We start from the raw sequence: 14,147 nt of genomic DNA on the forward strand, positions 1-14,147 counted from the left end.
TCAAACGGTTCTTTCTTTCAGCTCAAGGTCCTCAGATTCAGCCCGCACAGACAGTCACCCTGGTGCCGTCCACTTCTAGCCGCCTGGGCGGCTGGGCTGAAGAGGAAGAAGAGGAGCAGGGCGACGAAGAGGAGATAAACACCAACCCAATGCCGGATCAGACCAGCAGAGGGAGCAGCTGAAGTGCCTTCACCCTGTACAGTATGTTTCACCACATGAATTGCATTTCATTGACAGTTCAGTTTGGACTCCAACTAGTTGTCACTTCATATAAAGATCTAATCAGTGTTTCAATGCAAAATGACTCTTAACATCATCTCTCTTTCTGGTTTGCAGTTTTTGTTCATTTCTGGGAGTTGTGGCCTTACTTTAGTTTGAAATACCTTTGATCAAGCATGTTGGGACGCCACACCAAGCATGACGTTCAAGGAACCCGTCGGAGCCGTTCGCTTCTCTGGACGCACGTCTTCTGGTTCAGATGAACTGTGACGTAACGGACTGCAAGAGTATGTCTGCCACTTCCCCTCCCTCCTCACATCAATTACATTTACATTTGGGACTGCTGTGTGTTTTGGAGTGTGTTTTTGTTTTATGACACAACAGGATGACACTTGTTTTACAGTATTTATTTCCATTTCAGTTTCTTTCATGCAACGTTTGTTTCATTTGGGTTCAAGCAAGTTACGTTTTCCGCATCTCTGATTCTTTTGAAAGCGCTGCCTCGGTTTTGAAGGATGAAAACATCCTTTTATCGTAGTATTGCTAGTTTGACTTTGCGTTACAGCACCAGCGGGCAGAAAATATCACTGAATGTAAAATCATACCAGTTGCCTCATAAGAAAGAAAAACATATTGTCACAGAATTATTAAAAATATGTTTTTGTTCCTTAAAAAAAATATAATATATAGACTTAAGGGATAAGTTTTGCCTAAGGAAAAATGAAAAATGTAATTTAAATGAACGGTAATTCGCATTTGCAGAGGTTTTGACAAATATCAACAATAATCTCTCAGCCTGAGACGAAAAAAAAGCTTAATTTAAACAAGAAGAAAACATTTTAGCAATAAAACCATCATGCTTTACCAAAAAAAGTGTTTGATTTGAAGGAGGACCGCATAAAAGAAATAAGCTAAAGTCTTATTTTTGTGGTTTGACTAAAAAGTAGGTGTCACGCTACGCGAATGCTAGTTTTAATCATATTTAAACATCTTTAGATGATCATTAGACTGCATTAAAGGATTTTTAATTGATGTGAAGGCTGAAAGAATGATTGCCTCTAACAAACTGAAGAGTACATGTGAAAAAAATACAAAACAAAAAAAACAGATTAAATTAAAATGAAACTTTTTTTAAAAGTCAGACGTTAGTCCCAGTTCACAGACAATGAAATATTATTTCTAGACTACTTGTTCAGCTTGTAAACAGCAGATTAGCACATTATTAACCACTAAAGAAGTTCAAATGAAACACTATTCGGGGTTAAAATCAGTTTGAAAGTGTCAGTGTCATGTTTTTGAGGTTGGTTTAGGATTTGTACTTTGTACTGACTGATAACTATGGAGGCCCGTTTCTGCCACTGAATAAAAAAATAAAAAAGGTCATTTTTTAATCTCCATATTCTGACTTCTTTTCTCAGAATTGTGATATAAACGCACAGAACTGTAATATAAACTTGCATATCTGACCTTTTTTCTCCCAATTGCGAGACAAACTTGACGTTTTTACAGATTGAGACTTTTTTTTTTACTTGCAATTCTGACTTTTTTTCCTCAGAATTGTGATGTGAACTTGCAATTGTTATAAAGTCAAAATAAAATGACTTTATTGCATGTAGAAGAGATATAAACTTACAATTCTGACTTGTTCTCAGTATTACAAGTTTATATCTTACAATTGTGATTTTTTTACAAACTGCAATTTATTTTTTTTTTTTTTACAAATTATGAGTTTATATCTCTCAATTCTGACTTTTTTTTCTCAGAACTGATATAAACTCGCATATCTGAATTTTTTTTCTCAGAATTGTGATGTAAACTCACAGTTGCGAGTTATAAAGTCATAATTGTTAGATATAAACTTGCATATCTGTTTTTTTTTCTCAGAGTTGCGATATAAACTCATAATTTCGTGTTATGAACTCAAAATAAATGACTTTATTTGTGGGTATTTTGTAAAAAAAAGTTGAAATTTGTTTAAAGTAAATAGTGAGATTTTTTTTTTTTCTCAGAATTGCATGTTGAAATCTCGCAAAATGACTTTGACTTTATAACATGCAATTGAGCATTTAGTCAGAATTGTGAGAGAAACTTCTCAGAATTGAGTTTATATCTTGCAATTGTGACTTTTTTTTTTTTTTTTTTTTTTTTTTACAAATTATGTTTATATCTCGTAATTCAGACTTTTTCCTCACCACTGTGATATAAACTCACATTTCGGAACTTTTTTGTGATATATTTGTGTGCTATAAAATCAGAATTTTGAGACACAAACTTGTGACTTTTTTACAAATTGCGACTTTACTCGCAATCCTGACTTTTTATATCATATCTGACTTTTTCTCAGAATTGCGAGTATATATCTTGTAATTGACTTCTTCGCAATTGTGACTTTAAAACACGCAATTCAGAGTTAAGTCAGAATTATGAGAAACTTCTCTCAGAATTTCGAGGTTACATCTCGCAATTGTGTTATGGCAAATTGCGAGTTTACATCTTTTTAGTTTATAATTTATAGGTTTTTCTCAGAACTGATATAAACTCGCATATGTGACCTTTTTCTTCTCAGAATTGCGTGATATAAATGTGCAATTGTGTTAAAAAGTCGAAAAAAATACTTTATTGCATATTAAACTTACAATTGTCAATTTCAGTAATTCTGACTTTATAACATGCAATTAGTAGTTTTTTTCCTCAAGATTTTGAGTTTACATTTTACATATTTATTTTTTTTTTTTTTACAAATTGCGAGTTTATATCTTGCAATTGACTTTTCCTCATGAACTGTGATATACACTTATATATGACCATTTTTTCTCAGAATTGCATGCTATATAGTCAGAATTGCAAGACAAACTTGACTTTTTTTTTTTTTTTTTTTTTTACAAATTGCAACTTTACTTGCAATTCTGACTCTTATCTCAGAATTGTGATGTAAACTCGCCATTTCAAGTTATAAAATCAGAATTGCAAGATAATTGCATAATATAAACAATCCTGACTTTTTTTTTTAATAATTGTAAGATATAAACTTTTCGCAATTCTGACTTTATAATATGCAGTTGGTTAAGTCAGAACTGTGAGATGTAAACTTGCAATCCTGAGAACATATCAGTCTTTTTCCCCCTTAAAACTGGACTTTATAACTCACAATTGCAGGTTTATATCTAACAATTCTGAGAAAAAAAGTCAGAATTGTGGGATTAAAAAGTTGCAATAACCTTTTTTTTTATTCAGTGGTAAAAACAGGCTTCCATAGATAAGTCTCTTTCAGCATGTTGAATTTAATATTACACATCTGACAGATGATCTTTCAAGCCGTATCCCAGAATTCATCAGTTCAAGCAGTTAATGTCGTGCGTCCAAGTCCGTGTCGACCCAAAACTGAAGGGTTTGATTTCTGTGCGCTGCCTGCGGTAAGACTACAGTAAGTTTTCAAACGAGAATCTGCCGTTATCTAGAACAAAATAGTTTGAACTAATGTGCTCTCTTAAAGCACAGGAAAGGTTTGTCTGTAATATATCACAGGAGCCTAAGGGCTTTAGACTGAGTTTACACATGGTATATGACACTCTGCTCAGAGATATACCCATAATTCATGTGAAACGCTGAATTTCCTGTGGCCGGAGCGTGTCAGATGTTTTCAGAAATCATCTACTTGAAATACTGCAGTTAGAGAGTAGTATAAAGCGTAGTTAGTAAAGATAACGGCATTCATATCACACCCGCTGAAATACCTCCTTAAGACCGTGTATGTACAGTATTTATTTGTGTGAGACGTTATCAAACGAAAGCGATCAGGATGGAGTTGCAGACTTGCGGTTTGCAGCGTTACAGGGTTTCTGGGCTTTTCCACACAAGACTGATCTGCGTAAGTGAAACGCATTGTTTTACAGCTTATCTTAATGTTCTGTTTAAACAGTCTGGGGTCGGACTGTGCCAGGTGCTATCTATATATATATGTATATTTAATTTGTTTCGATATTTATCTCTTTTTGTTGGATTTTGACTTTTGGTCTGATCAAAATAACACTATCCAAAAATAAACCACACCGAAACCTAAATTTGCTGTCTTGGTTTTTCTTTGCTAATCAGCCTTTATTGTTATATTGTCCGTTTTCATTTTAATTTTTTGATGTAATGTTGCAGCCATTTGTAAATTTTATGGGTCTGGCTTCCGCTCTCATCCACGTCCAGGTTTTTTAACTGTACAAAATAGCTGGTTCTGCTGCTTGATATTGCAAATTGGTGTCTTGCCATTTTTTTTTTTGTATTATCTTAATTATGAACACACTGGTTTGTAGTGCAAACGGTTCAACGTTTACTAAGCGTTTTTATTTTCATTAATTCCATATAGCAGCTAATAAATCAGAAGTCTCGTCCATTAGATATAACAAGGACATATAAAGATATAACAATATACATATAAAGTCAGAATTGAGAGACAAACTTGCAACTTTTTTTTTTTTTTTTTTACAAATTGCAAGCTTATCTCACAATTCTGACTTTGTTTCTCAGAATTGCGAAACTTAAAATAGTTTTATAAAGAATTGTGAGAAACTTGTGACTTTCAAGTCACAAAGTCTGGGGCCTCATTTATAAAGACTTGCGTAAAAACCATCCTTGATTTTATCTAAGAACTTTTCTGATTTGATCATAAGAGCGATTCAGAGAAACGAACGTACCACCAAATCCATGCGTCCGTCAGTCATTCGGTTATAAATCACAAATGATCGTGGAATTGTGTGCAGCTGAATGTTCCGCCGTCGAAACGCCCCTGCTTAATTAATTAACATATAAAATGAGCTCATTCCTAAAGCAAAAACTCTGTGACAATGGCAAGTAAAAAGAAGCGCAAGAAATCAAATTATAGTGAGGCTGAACTATCTGCAATACCAGGCATTACCACAAGGAAACGGTCGTACGCCAAGCTGGAATCTGACGTGGAGATAAGTACTTTTCCACGTCAAAGACGGTTTTTATAAATCTGTACTTTGATGTGGATTTGATCGTACGAACACTCTAAGATCAAATCAGTGCGTAAGAAAGTTTTATAAATGAGGCCCCTGAATTGTGAGATATAAAAAAAGTCATAATTCTGAGAAATTTAGTCAGAAATGCAAGATATAAACTCAAAAATTTATTTTAAAAAAAGTCACAATTGCGAGATGTAAACGCGAAATTGTGAAAAAAAAAGTCAGAATTGTGAGTTTATATCTCGCAATTCTGACCTAATTTCTCAGAATTGTGACTATATCTCAAAATTGTCTCGTAATTCTGACTTTATAACAATCACTTGTTTATTTCATGCAATTCTGAGAAAAGTCAAATATGAGTTTATATCTCACAATTCTGACGTTCTAACTTGCAATTTTGAGTTTACATCATAATTCTGAGAAACAAAGTCAGAATTGCAAGATAGTCTCACAAAATTCAAGTTTCTTAAATTTTCGTGAGATATAAACATAATTGTGAGATATAAACAAGTCACAATTTTGAGAAAGTCAGAAATGCAATTTTATAAACAATTTGTTTATAAAAAGTGCGGGACATAAAACTTGAAATTGTGAGGAAAAAGTCAGAATTGTGAGTTTATATTGTAACTTTATCTCAGAATTGCATAACTGTCTCGTAATTCTGACTTTATAACTTGCAATTTGTAAAATAAAAGAAACTCTCAATTGCTTGTCAGAAATGTGAGACAAATGTGACTTTTTTTTTTTTTTTACAACTTGCGTTTATCTTGCAATTCTGACTTTTTCTCAGAATTATGATGTAAACTCACAATTGTAAGTTATAAAGTCAGAAATGAGATCTAAATTGAATTGAAACTCAGCAATCAGAATTGCATGATACAAACTCGCAATTGCATGTTATAAAGTCAAGAGTGTGAGACAAACTTTCATTTCTAAGAAATAAACGTTCTACTCTGAACTCGCAATTCTGAGAAAATATAATGTGTGTATAGTTAATTTGTTTCGATATTTCTCTTTTTGTCGGATTTTGACTTTTGGTCTGATCAAAATAACGCTATCCAAAAATAAACCATACCGAAACCTGGATTTGCTGTCTTTATTTTATCAGTTTTCATAATTTTTTTTTGGTTGTAATTTTTCAGCTTCTGGGTCTGGTTTCTGGGGCCTCATTTATAAAGACTTGCGTAGAAACCATCCTTGATTTTATCTAAGAACTTTTCTGATTTGATCGTAAGAGCGATTCAGAGAAACGAACGTACCACGAAATCCATGCGTCCGCCAGTCATTCGGTTATAAATCACAAATGATCGTGGAATTGTGTGCAGCTGAATGTTCCGCCATCGAAACGCCCCTGCTTAATTAATTAACATATAAAATGAGCTCATTCCTAAAGCAAAAACTCTGTGACAATGGCAAGTAAAAAGGAGTGCAAGAAATCAAATTATAGTGAGGCTGAACTATCTGCAATACCAGGCATTATCACAAGGAAACGGTCGTACGCCAAGCTGGAATCTGACGTGGAGATAAGTACTTTTCCACGTCAAAGACGGTTTTTATAAATCTGTACTTTGACGTGGATTTGATCGTACGAACACTCTAAGATCAAATCAGTGCGTAAGAAAGTTTTATAAATGAGGCCCCTGGTCTCATTCACATCAAGCTATTTTTAGCTGTACAAAACAGCTCATTTTGCTGCTTAATATTGCAAATTGCTGTGTCTTACCATATTATTTTAATTAATTATCTTAATTATGAACACAGTGGTTTGTAGTGCAAACAGTTTCCACATAGCAGCTAATGAACAGGAAGTCTCACTTATTAGATATGACTAGGACAATAAAACATCAATATATAAACAGACAAAAGCAACACTGACTCGCAGAGAATCAACAGACAGACAACATGTTAAGAGATGGTTAAATATATTGTTTATTATACTGGATCATTTACATGTCACAACTCTCGGTTTTAAAATTGTGATACCTGTACTAGAAATCCCATTGTAGTTTATATAAAACAATACAATAATACATTATAGCTGAAGTGCAGAAAACATGATGGAAGATGATATCTTGCCTTTTACCATATTGCAATGTACTGCAGTGAAGCTGAAGCATCCCAAAATGCATTCGGACACTCAACAATGTCACTGCGTAAGAAATAAATAGATTTTTCCAAGCCATTTTTCAACAGACCCCAAGGTATTTTTTTAGTTCGTCACACAAACAAGATCCATGAAGATATGAAATACCTTTCCTCTTCATTTTGCACAGTGTATCTATTGGTTTACCATTTAACACCTAACAGCTTCATTTTGTGAAATGTTTGGCTTTGAATGTGTGCTTGTGCTATATTTCTTTCAAATAAACGCCACTTGGTTTGATCATTTTTATCTAATGCAATGACATCCAGATTTTTTTAAAGAAACAGTTCACACAAAAATGACAATTTGCCTTCCAGGGTGTTTCTTCACAGGAACAGATTTGCATTGTTTGTTTAACAGTGGATCCGTCTGCAGTGAATGAGTGCCGTCAGAATGAGAGTCCAAACAGCTGATGAAAACATCACAATAATCCCCACCACTCCAGTCCATCAGCTAAGGTTTTGTGAAGTGAAAAGCTGTATGTTTGTAAAACACAAATCCATCATAAAGATATTTTAACTTTAAACCATTGCTTAAGGCCAAAATACCAGCCCCTGCTCTAAAATAATGCTTCCTACACTAAAAAATGTAATCTTGTGTTGTCCTCTTACATTAAAATGTACACACATACAGTTGAACTCAAAAGTTTACAGAATCTGCAAATTGTTAATTATTTTATCAAAATAAGAGGGATCATACAAAATGCATGTTATTTTTAAAAGATGTTTACGTTTTCAAGAGTAAATAGTAAAATTTATAAAAATGACCCTGTTCAAAAGTTTACATACGCTTGATTCTTGATACTCTTTTTTTTTGCCTGCTGTTCTTTAGAAAAATCCTTTAGATCCCACCAATTCTTTGGTTTTTCATCATTTTTGTGTTTTGTGAATGGGGATGTGTACATTTTTCAAATTTTGCCTAAATATTACATACATTTTTTTCATTTAGTACTGTCCTTCAGAAGTGACAGGAGATGTTTCTCAGAAGACAACATAAGTTAAATTTACTCTGACCTTCAAATTCCAAAAGTTTTCACCCCCCCGGCTCGTAATGCTTCATTTTTCCTTCTGGAGCATCAGTGAGCATTGAACCTTCTGTAATAGTTGTATAAGAGTCCCTCAGTTGTCCTCAGTGTGAAAAGATGGATCTTAAAATCAAACAGTCATTGTTGGAAAGGGTCCAAATACATAAAAATGCTGAAAAACCAAAGAATCTGTGGGACCTGAAGGATTTTTCTGAAGAACAGCAGACAGTTTAACTGTTCAGGACAAACAAGAAAACCATGAGCAACTATCACTAAACCAAAACAATCATTCAGGTAACAACACAGTATTGAGAATCAAGTGTATGTAAACTTTTGAACGGGGTCATTTTTATAATTTCAATTATATGTAAACATCCTTTATGTGAAGTATCTTATTCAGGTCAGTTCTAAATAAAAAAACAACATGCATTTTATATGATCCCTCTTATTTCGGTAAAATAATGAACATTTTGTAGCTTTTGACTTGCCTTGAGCATATTTCTCACCTGATTCAGACAGGCAAAATTTTCACTGGAGAAAGCTATATAATGGTTTAAAGTTATGTTTTTATCAGCTGTTTGGACTTAGGATGAGTACATTTTCAGCAAATTTGAATTTTGGGTGAACTATTCCTTTAAGTGTCCAGATACGTTTTGGTCTATATTTGAACATGTATATATGAGCAGGTCATGCAAGAAAAGAAAGGCACCTGTAACTTCTAGGTTGACCCCCAAAACATAAAAACAGTAATTTGAGCAAATGCATCAAGTTTTCAACTGTATCATCTAAAGTAATTAAATATTTCCTAGTGGATGTGGAACCGTGATCTATTTTAACGCTCATCATAATTAATATGAGAGTGTAACTTGTCAAGAGCTTCTCAGCGACTGATGATTTGATTTTCACGTCAACACATCGCATACAGTCTTTGCCACTTAAGGTAATGAATAGGCTCCCGGAGGAGACTATCTGATGAATAGATTCACATGTGAAGCTTACACATAAAATGCATCATTCATAAATCTAAATAGTATTCAATAACACCCCATCTCATCACGTCCTAGTGGATGGAAGTGGAAATAAATAGCATGATTGCTGGTAACTCAGGTTGTACCGAAAGCATCTGGTTCCTTCTGTTTACCTGACAGCTAATAATTAAGACTTGAAGGTAATATACGGTTTTCATTAACACATTATGCATATTATTGCACTTATATACACAAAATATGAACAGAGACAAACATTCTGAATGGTTACACATTTGTCGAATACTATCGCAGGGCTGAATTCAGTCAAACCGCGGTTAAAGCTCACACGATTATTGTACAAAAAAAGTGCCAAAATAGATTCAAACCTTGGCCAAACCGACTGTGTCTAGAACAATTTTTGTGCAATATTAAAATGCCTTCTTGTTCAGATTCGTTTAAGGCGGCTTGATCAAATTAGGCCCACAGTGTTCACACAGGATTCAGAAAAGCACAGAGGAAAAAATACTCTCTCGGATGAAGTACCGTCACAGTATTTGTACGCTTGAAATCGTCCGAAAAGGAAATGGCGTTTTCCACAATGTCAAACAAACAGCGGCTGTGATGTTAATAAAACCTGAGTTTTGTTTTGGAAGTGTTGCCTATTTGTACTTGATGATGATATATCGATTCTATTCAGGTGTTTTTTTTTGTTTTGTTTTGTTGTTTTTTAACTATTAACATATACATTTTCGTGGACTTACACTTCTTTTGGAGTCTATCTGATATATATTTCACAGTTTTCCGTCAAATCCTAAACCGCCGGGATGCCGTGGCCTGCGTCATCAACAAGCGAACTCCTCGAAGTTGCCTATAGCCGGGTGACTAGGTAGCACGTTCGGCGCGAATCCGAGACTGTCCGAGTGACTCCGGAGTGTGTCGCATGTGCTCTGAAAGAGAGAAACGGAAGATTTCGGGAAGGGTGGGAGGGATACGGAAGATCAGATGAGGGGTTGAGATGAGTTCATGTCAACGGCACCCATTTATAACAATGGAAATCAGTGTTGGAGCGAAATAAACAAGGGGATGTGAGTAAAACAGAACGTCAATAATGAAGAATGCATGTCAGAGTGAATAAAAACGAAGGTAAATTCAATCATAAAGGTGTGGATGGAGGGGAGTGGGGAAGGAAGAAGTTTTCTTAGTTTCATTTCTACAGCTCTGGAAATCTACCAGCGAGTTTTGCAATCATAACTCAGCAGGATGCAGAGAAATAATTGGAGTGTCATTCCAGTGAACCTCGAGAGAGCGTTGTGCTCATTGTATGTAGACCTGTGATGACAGCACAAAGAGATGCATCTAGTGGTGTTATTAGACACAGGTCTCATCACAATGAAGCAATAGAAGCCATTTTAGCCTTTCAGGCTCAAATTTTGATTAAACTGAATCAATCTCTGGATCTACCTTCCCTCTTGAATTTATAGTTATGTCACTGTTACATTGAATACATAAATATGAACGGTTAAGATAGTAATTTATTTGAATAATGCATTTTGTTATACGTTTCTTAAACAGGTTTTTGTGTAAAGCTCTATCTTGTGTAAAGTAATATCTTTAAGATATATTTTAAGGTATACAAAAAAAAAAAAAAAAACTAAAAAAAAAGTATACATACATACATAATAATTTTAACTAGTTTATCAGTGCGTAAAAGCAAGAAAAAATGTAAAAAGCTTGTATATTTGTATATTGCATATAAATAAAACCAAATAATAACATTAAAAAAATGACAGTTTTGTATACAAATAGGCTGCTTTTTTAATGTAATTATATTTTTTACTTTTATTTATTATTATTTTTTAAATTGTAGTTTATTTTTTTCTTGTATATATATATATATATATATATATATATATATATATATATATTTGTCAAAACACAACATTATCAGTGTGTATATTTGTATACTGCATATAAATAAAGCAAAATAATAAAATTAAAAAATTAAATGCAGCTTGTACATGTGTTTGTAAAAGCAAGAACAATTATTAAATGTATATTAATTTATTTGTAATTATACGAGTACCTAATATCTATATTTTAAGGGGGGAAAATTACACAGGTAGTTTTATTTATACTATACAAATAAGCTGTTTTTGAGTTAATTAAATTATATTTTTAAATTATTATTATTTTTTTTTAAATTGTAGTCTTAAATTTATATCTTGCATATACATATATAAAATAAATCAGATTATATATCTGTTTTATTTTTAATTTTAACTAGTTAAGCAGTTTGTAAAAGTAACAAATACATACATAAATAATTCATTATCCCTGTATATTTTATATTGTGTATAAATAAAATAAAATAATACAATAAAAAATAAATGCAGCATGTATATTGGGTAAAACACTTGAATCTATGTATAGAAATGTGCATGTATCATGTGTAATGGTTTTTGGTCTCAAGTTACCACATCATTTTAATGAGTTCTTCAGTTTGTAAAAGCAAAAAATTATATAAAACTACAATATAAACAAATGATAATAAATAAATGCATAAAATATATTTAAAATAAATTTAAAAAGGAGCTTATTTGTGTATAGTATAAAAAAATAAATAAAAATAGCTGTGTAATTTAATGTTTATCCAGGTGCTGAAGGATGAATTGAAATTATCTGTGAGAATTATTGGTGAGTTTTATCTGCAAGTGTTAACCCTGCCCCTGTGTTTCGACTGCTAAAAATAATTTGATAAAAAAGATAAAAACAGCAGTTTCACAAAAAAAAAAAAAAAAAAAAAACACAGCATCAGTAATTCTTCTGGCAAGTAGGCTTACTTTTCATATTTAATAAGCCAAGACTTGTAGACAGACTTATGAAAGGTATCGCTGGGTGAAAATAATTGCACTGTCTGAAATAAACCAATAAAGCTGCAGCTCTACGATGCTCATCTCCTTTTCACATAGCATTTCTTATATCATCCTGTAACATTGTTTTGTTTATCACTAAAATATTCAAATTAGTTCTTGGATCACAAAGTGACTCCACACAAATTTATTTCATGTGGGTGTGTTAAAGATTCATGCAATGATCTGGAACATTCTCTTACAACACGTCCTTTTCCATCACATTTCCTCCTTGTTTCATCATTCATCTGTCTAGCAGACATCATCAAGTCCTTTAAAATAGCAAAAGCTTCAACCAAATACACATTGTTTATTGAAATCTTGACCTTTCACTTAGACAAACCTTTCCATATGACATATAGCATGTTGCTCATATAATAATAACGCCCTGGTGTTTTTTATTTTAAGGCTGGGATGTGGTTTCAAACATTTTTGCTAATCATTTTTGTAGACCATATACACTACTGTTCAAAAGTTTGGAGTTGGTCAAATTTTGTTTTTGAAAGTCCCTTATGCTCACCAAGGCTGCATTTATTTAATTAAAAATACACTATAAAGTGTAAAATTGTGAAAAAATATTACTATTTAAAATAAATAAATAAATATATTGCAAAATGTAATTTATTACTGTGATGCAAAGCGGAATCATTACTTCAGTCTTCAGTATTACACGATGCTTCAGAAATCATTCTAATATGCCGATTTGCTGTTCAAGAACATTTCTGATTATTATCGATGTTGAAAGCAGTTGTGCTGCTTAATATTTTTGTGGAAACTTGATTGAAACAAATTGAAATTGGTCAAATAGGCATCGGCCAAAAAAAGGTTATATTTACAGTCAAGCCTGAAATCATTCATACCCCTAGCAAATTCTGACTTAAAGTTACTTTTATTCAACCAGCAAGGTTTTTTTTTTTTTTTTACCGGAAATGACAGAAGCTTCTCCCAAAAGATAATAATATAATCATTGTGGGAAAAAAATTCTCAGCTTTTATTTACATTTGAACAAAAAGTGGCATGTCCAAAATTATTCATACCCTTTGCAAACTGTCACAGCCTATGGGAAAATCCAAAGTTTTATACCATTCCAAATAGTCCAAGCTGTTCTAAAGCATCCTACTTACCCTGATTCATTGGAAACAGTTGTTTTAATCAACTCAACAGGTGAAAAACAGAAGCTCTCTGCTGTTGGTTTGTGGACAGTCATGGCTAAGACAAAGGAGCTCACTCTGAGGACTGAGGACCTGCGGCTGCGCATTGTGGCTCCTCACAAGTCAGGAAAGGGCTATAAGACCATATCTAAACGTTTTGAAGTTCCAGTGGCTACAGTGCAAAATATTATTAAAAAATACGTGGACGTGGTCGGAAGTCAAAAGTGACACCTGTGCTGTCCAGGAGGATAGTGAGAGACGATCACCACCAAGGCCATCCTGATGAATCTGGGCTCTGCTGGTGGCAACATCTCAAGGCAGACAGTCCAAAAGACACTGCACACCGCTGGGTTCCACAGACACAGACCAAGGAGGACACCACTTCTCCAGATAAGGCACACAAAAGCCATCTTGGCCTTTGCAAATGCTCATCTGGACAAAGAAGAAGACTTCTGGTCTTCTGTTTTATGGTCAGATGAAACAAAAATTGAATTGTTTGGCCACAATGATGTAGCCTTCATTTGGCGTAAAAAAGAAGCCTTCAACCCTAAGAACACCATCCCCACTGTCAAACATGGTGGACCAGGGAACCTAATGTTTTGGGGGTTATTTTTCAGCTGGTGGACCAGAGAACCTAATCACAGTAAACGGCAGCATGAAAAATGAGCAATACATCAAAATTCTCAACAACAACATCAGGCAGTCTGCAGAGAAACTTGGCCTTGGGCACCAGTGGACATTTCAGCACAACAACGAGCCA

The 14,147-nt window shown here is 33.6% G+C and overlaps 1 protein-coding gene across 1 annotated transcript in view; it reads right to left on the reverse strand.

Annotated features, from left to right (window-relative positions):
• Positions 1-7,120: 7,120 nt before the first annotated feature.
• The window catches only part of LOC141300690 (acid-sensing ion channel 1C), a 164,686-nt gene continuing 157,659 nt past the window's right edge, over positions 7,121-14,147 (reverse strand). The window contains exon 10 of the mRNA XM_073830988.1: positions 7,121-10,274. Within this exon, the coding sequence (XP_073687089.1) occupies positions 10,170-10,274 (105 nt within the window). The 3' untranslated portion in view covers positions 7,121-10,169. The remainder of the gene's footprint in view (positions 10,275-14,147) is intronic.

This window comes from Garra rufa, chromosome 24, assembly GCF_049309525.1.
Source record: "Garra rufa chromosome 24, GarRuf1.0, whole genome shotgun sequence".
NCBI lineage: Eukaryota > Metazoa > Chordata > Actinopteri > Cypriniformes > Cyprinidae > Garra > Garra rufa.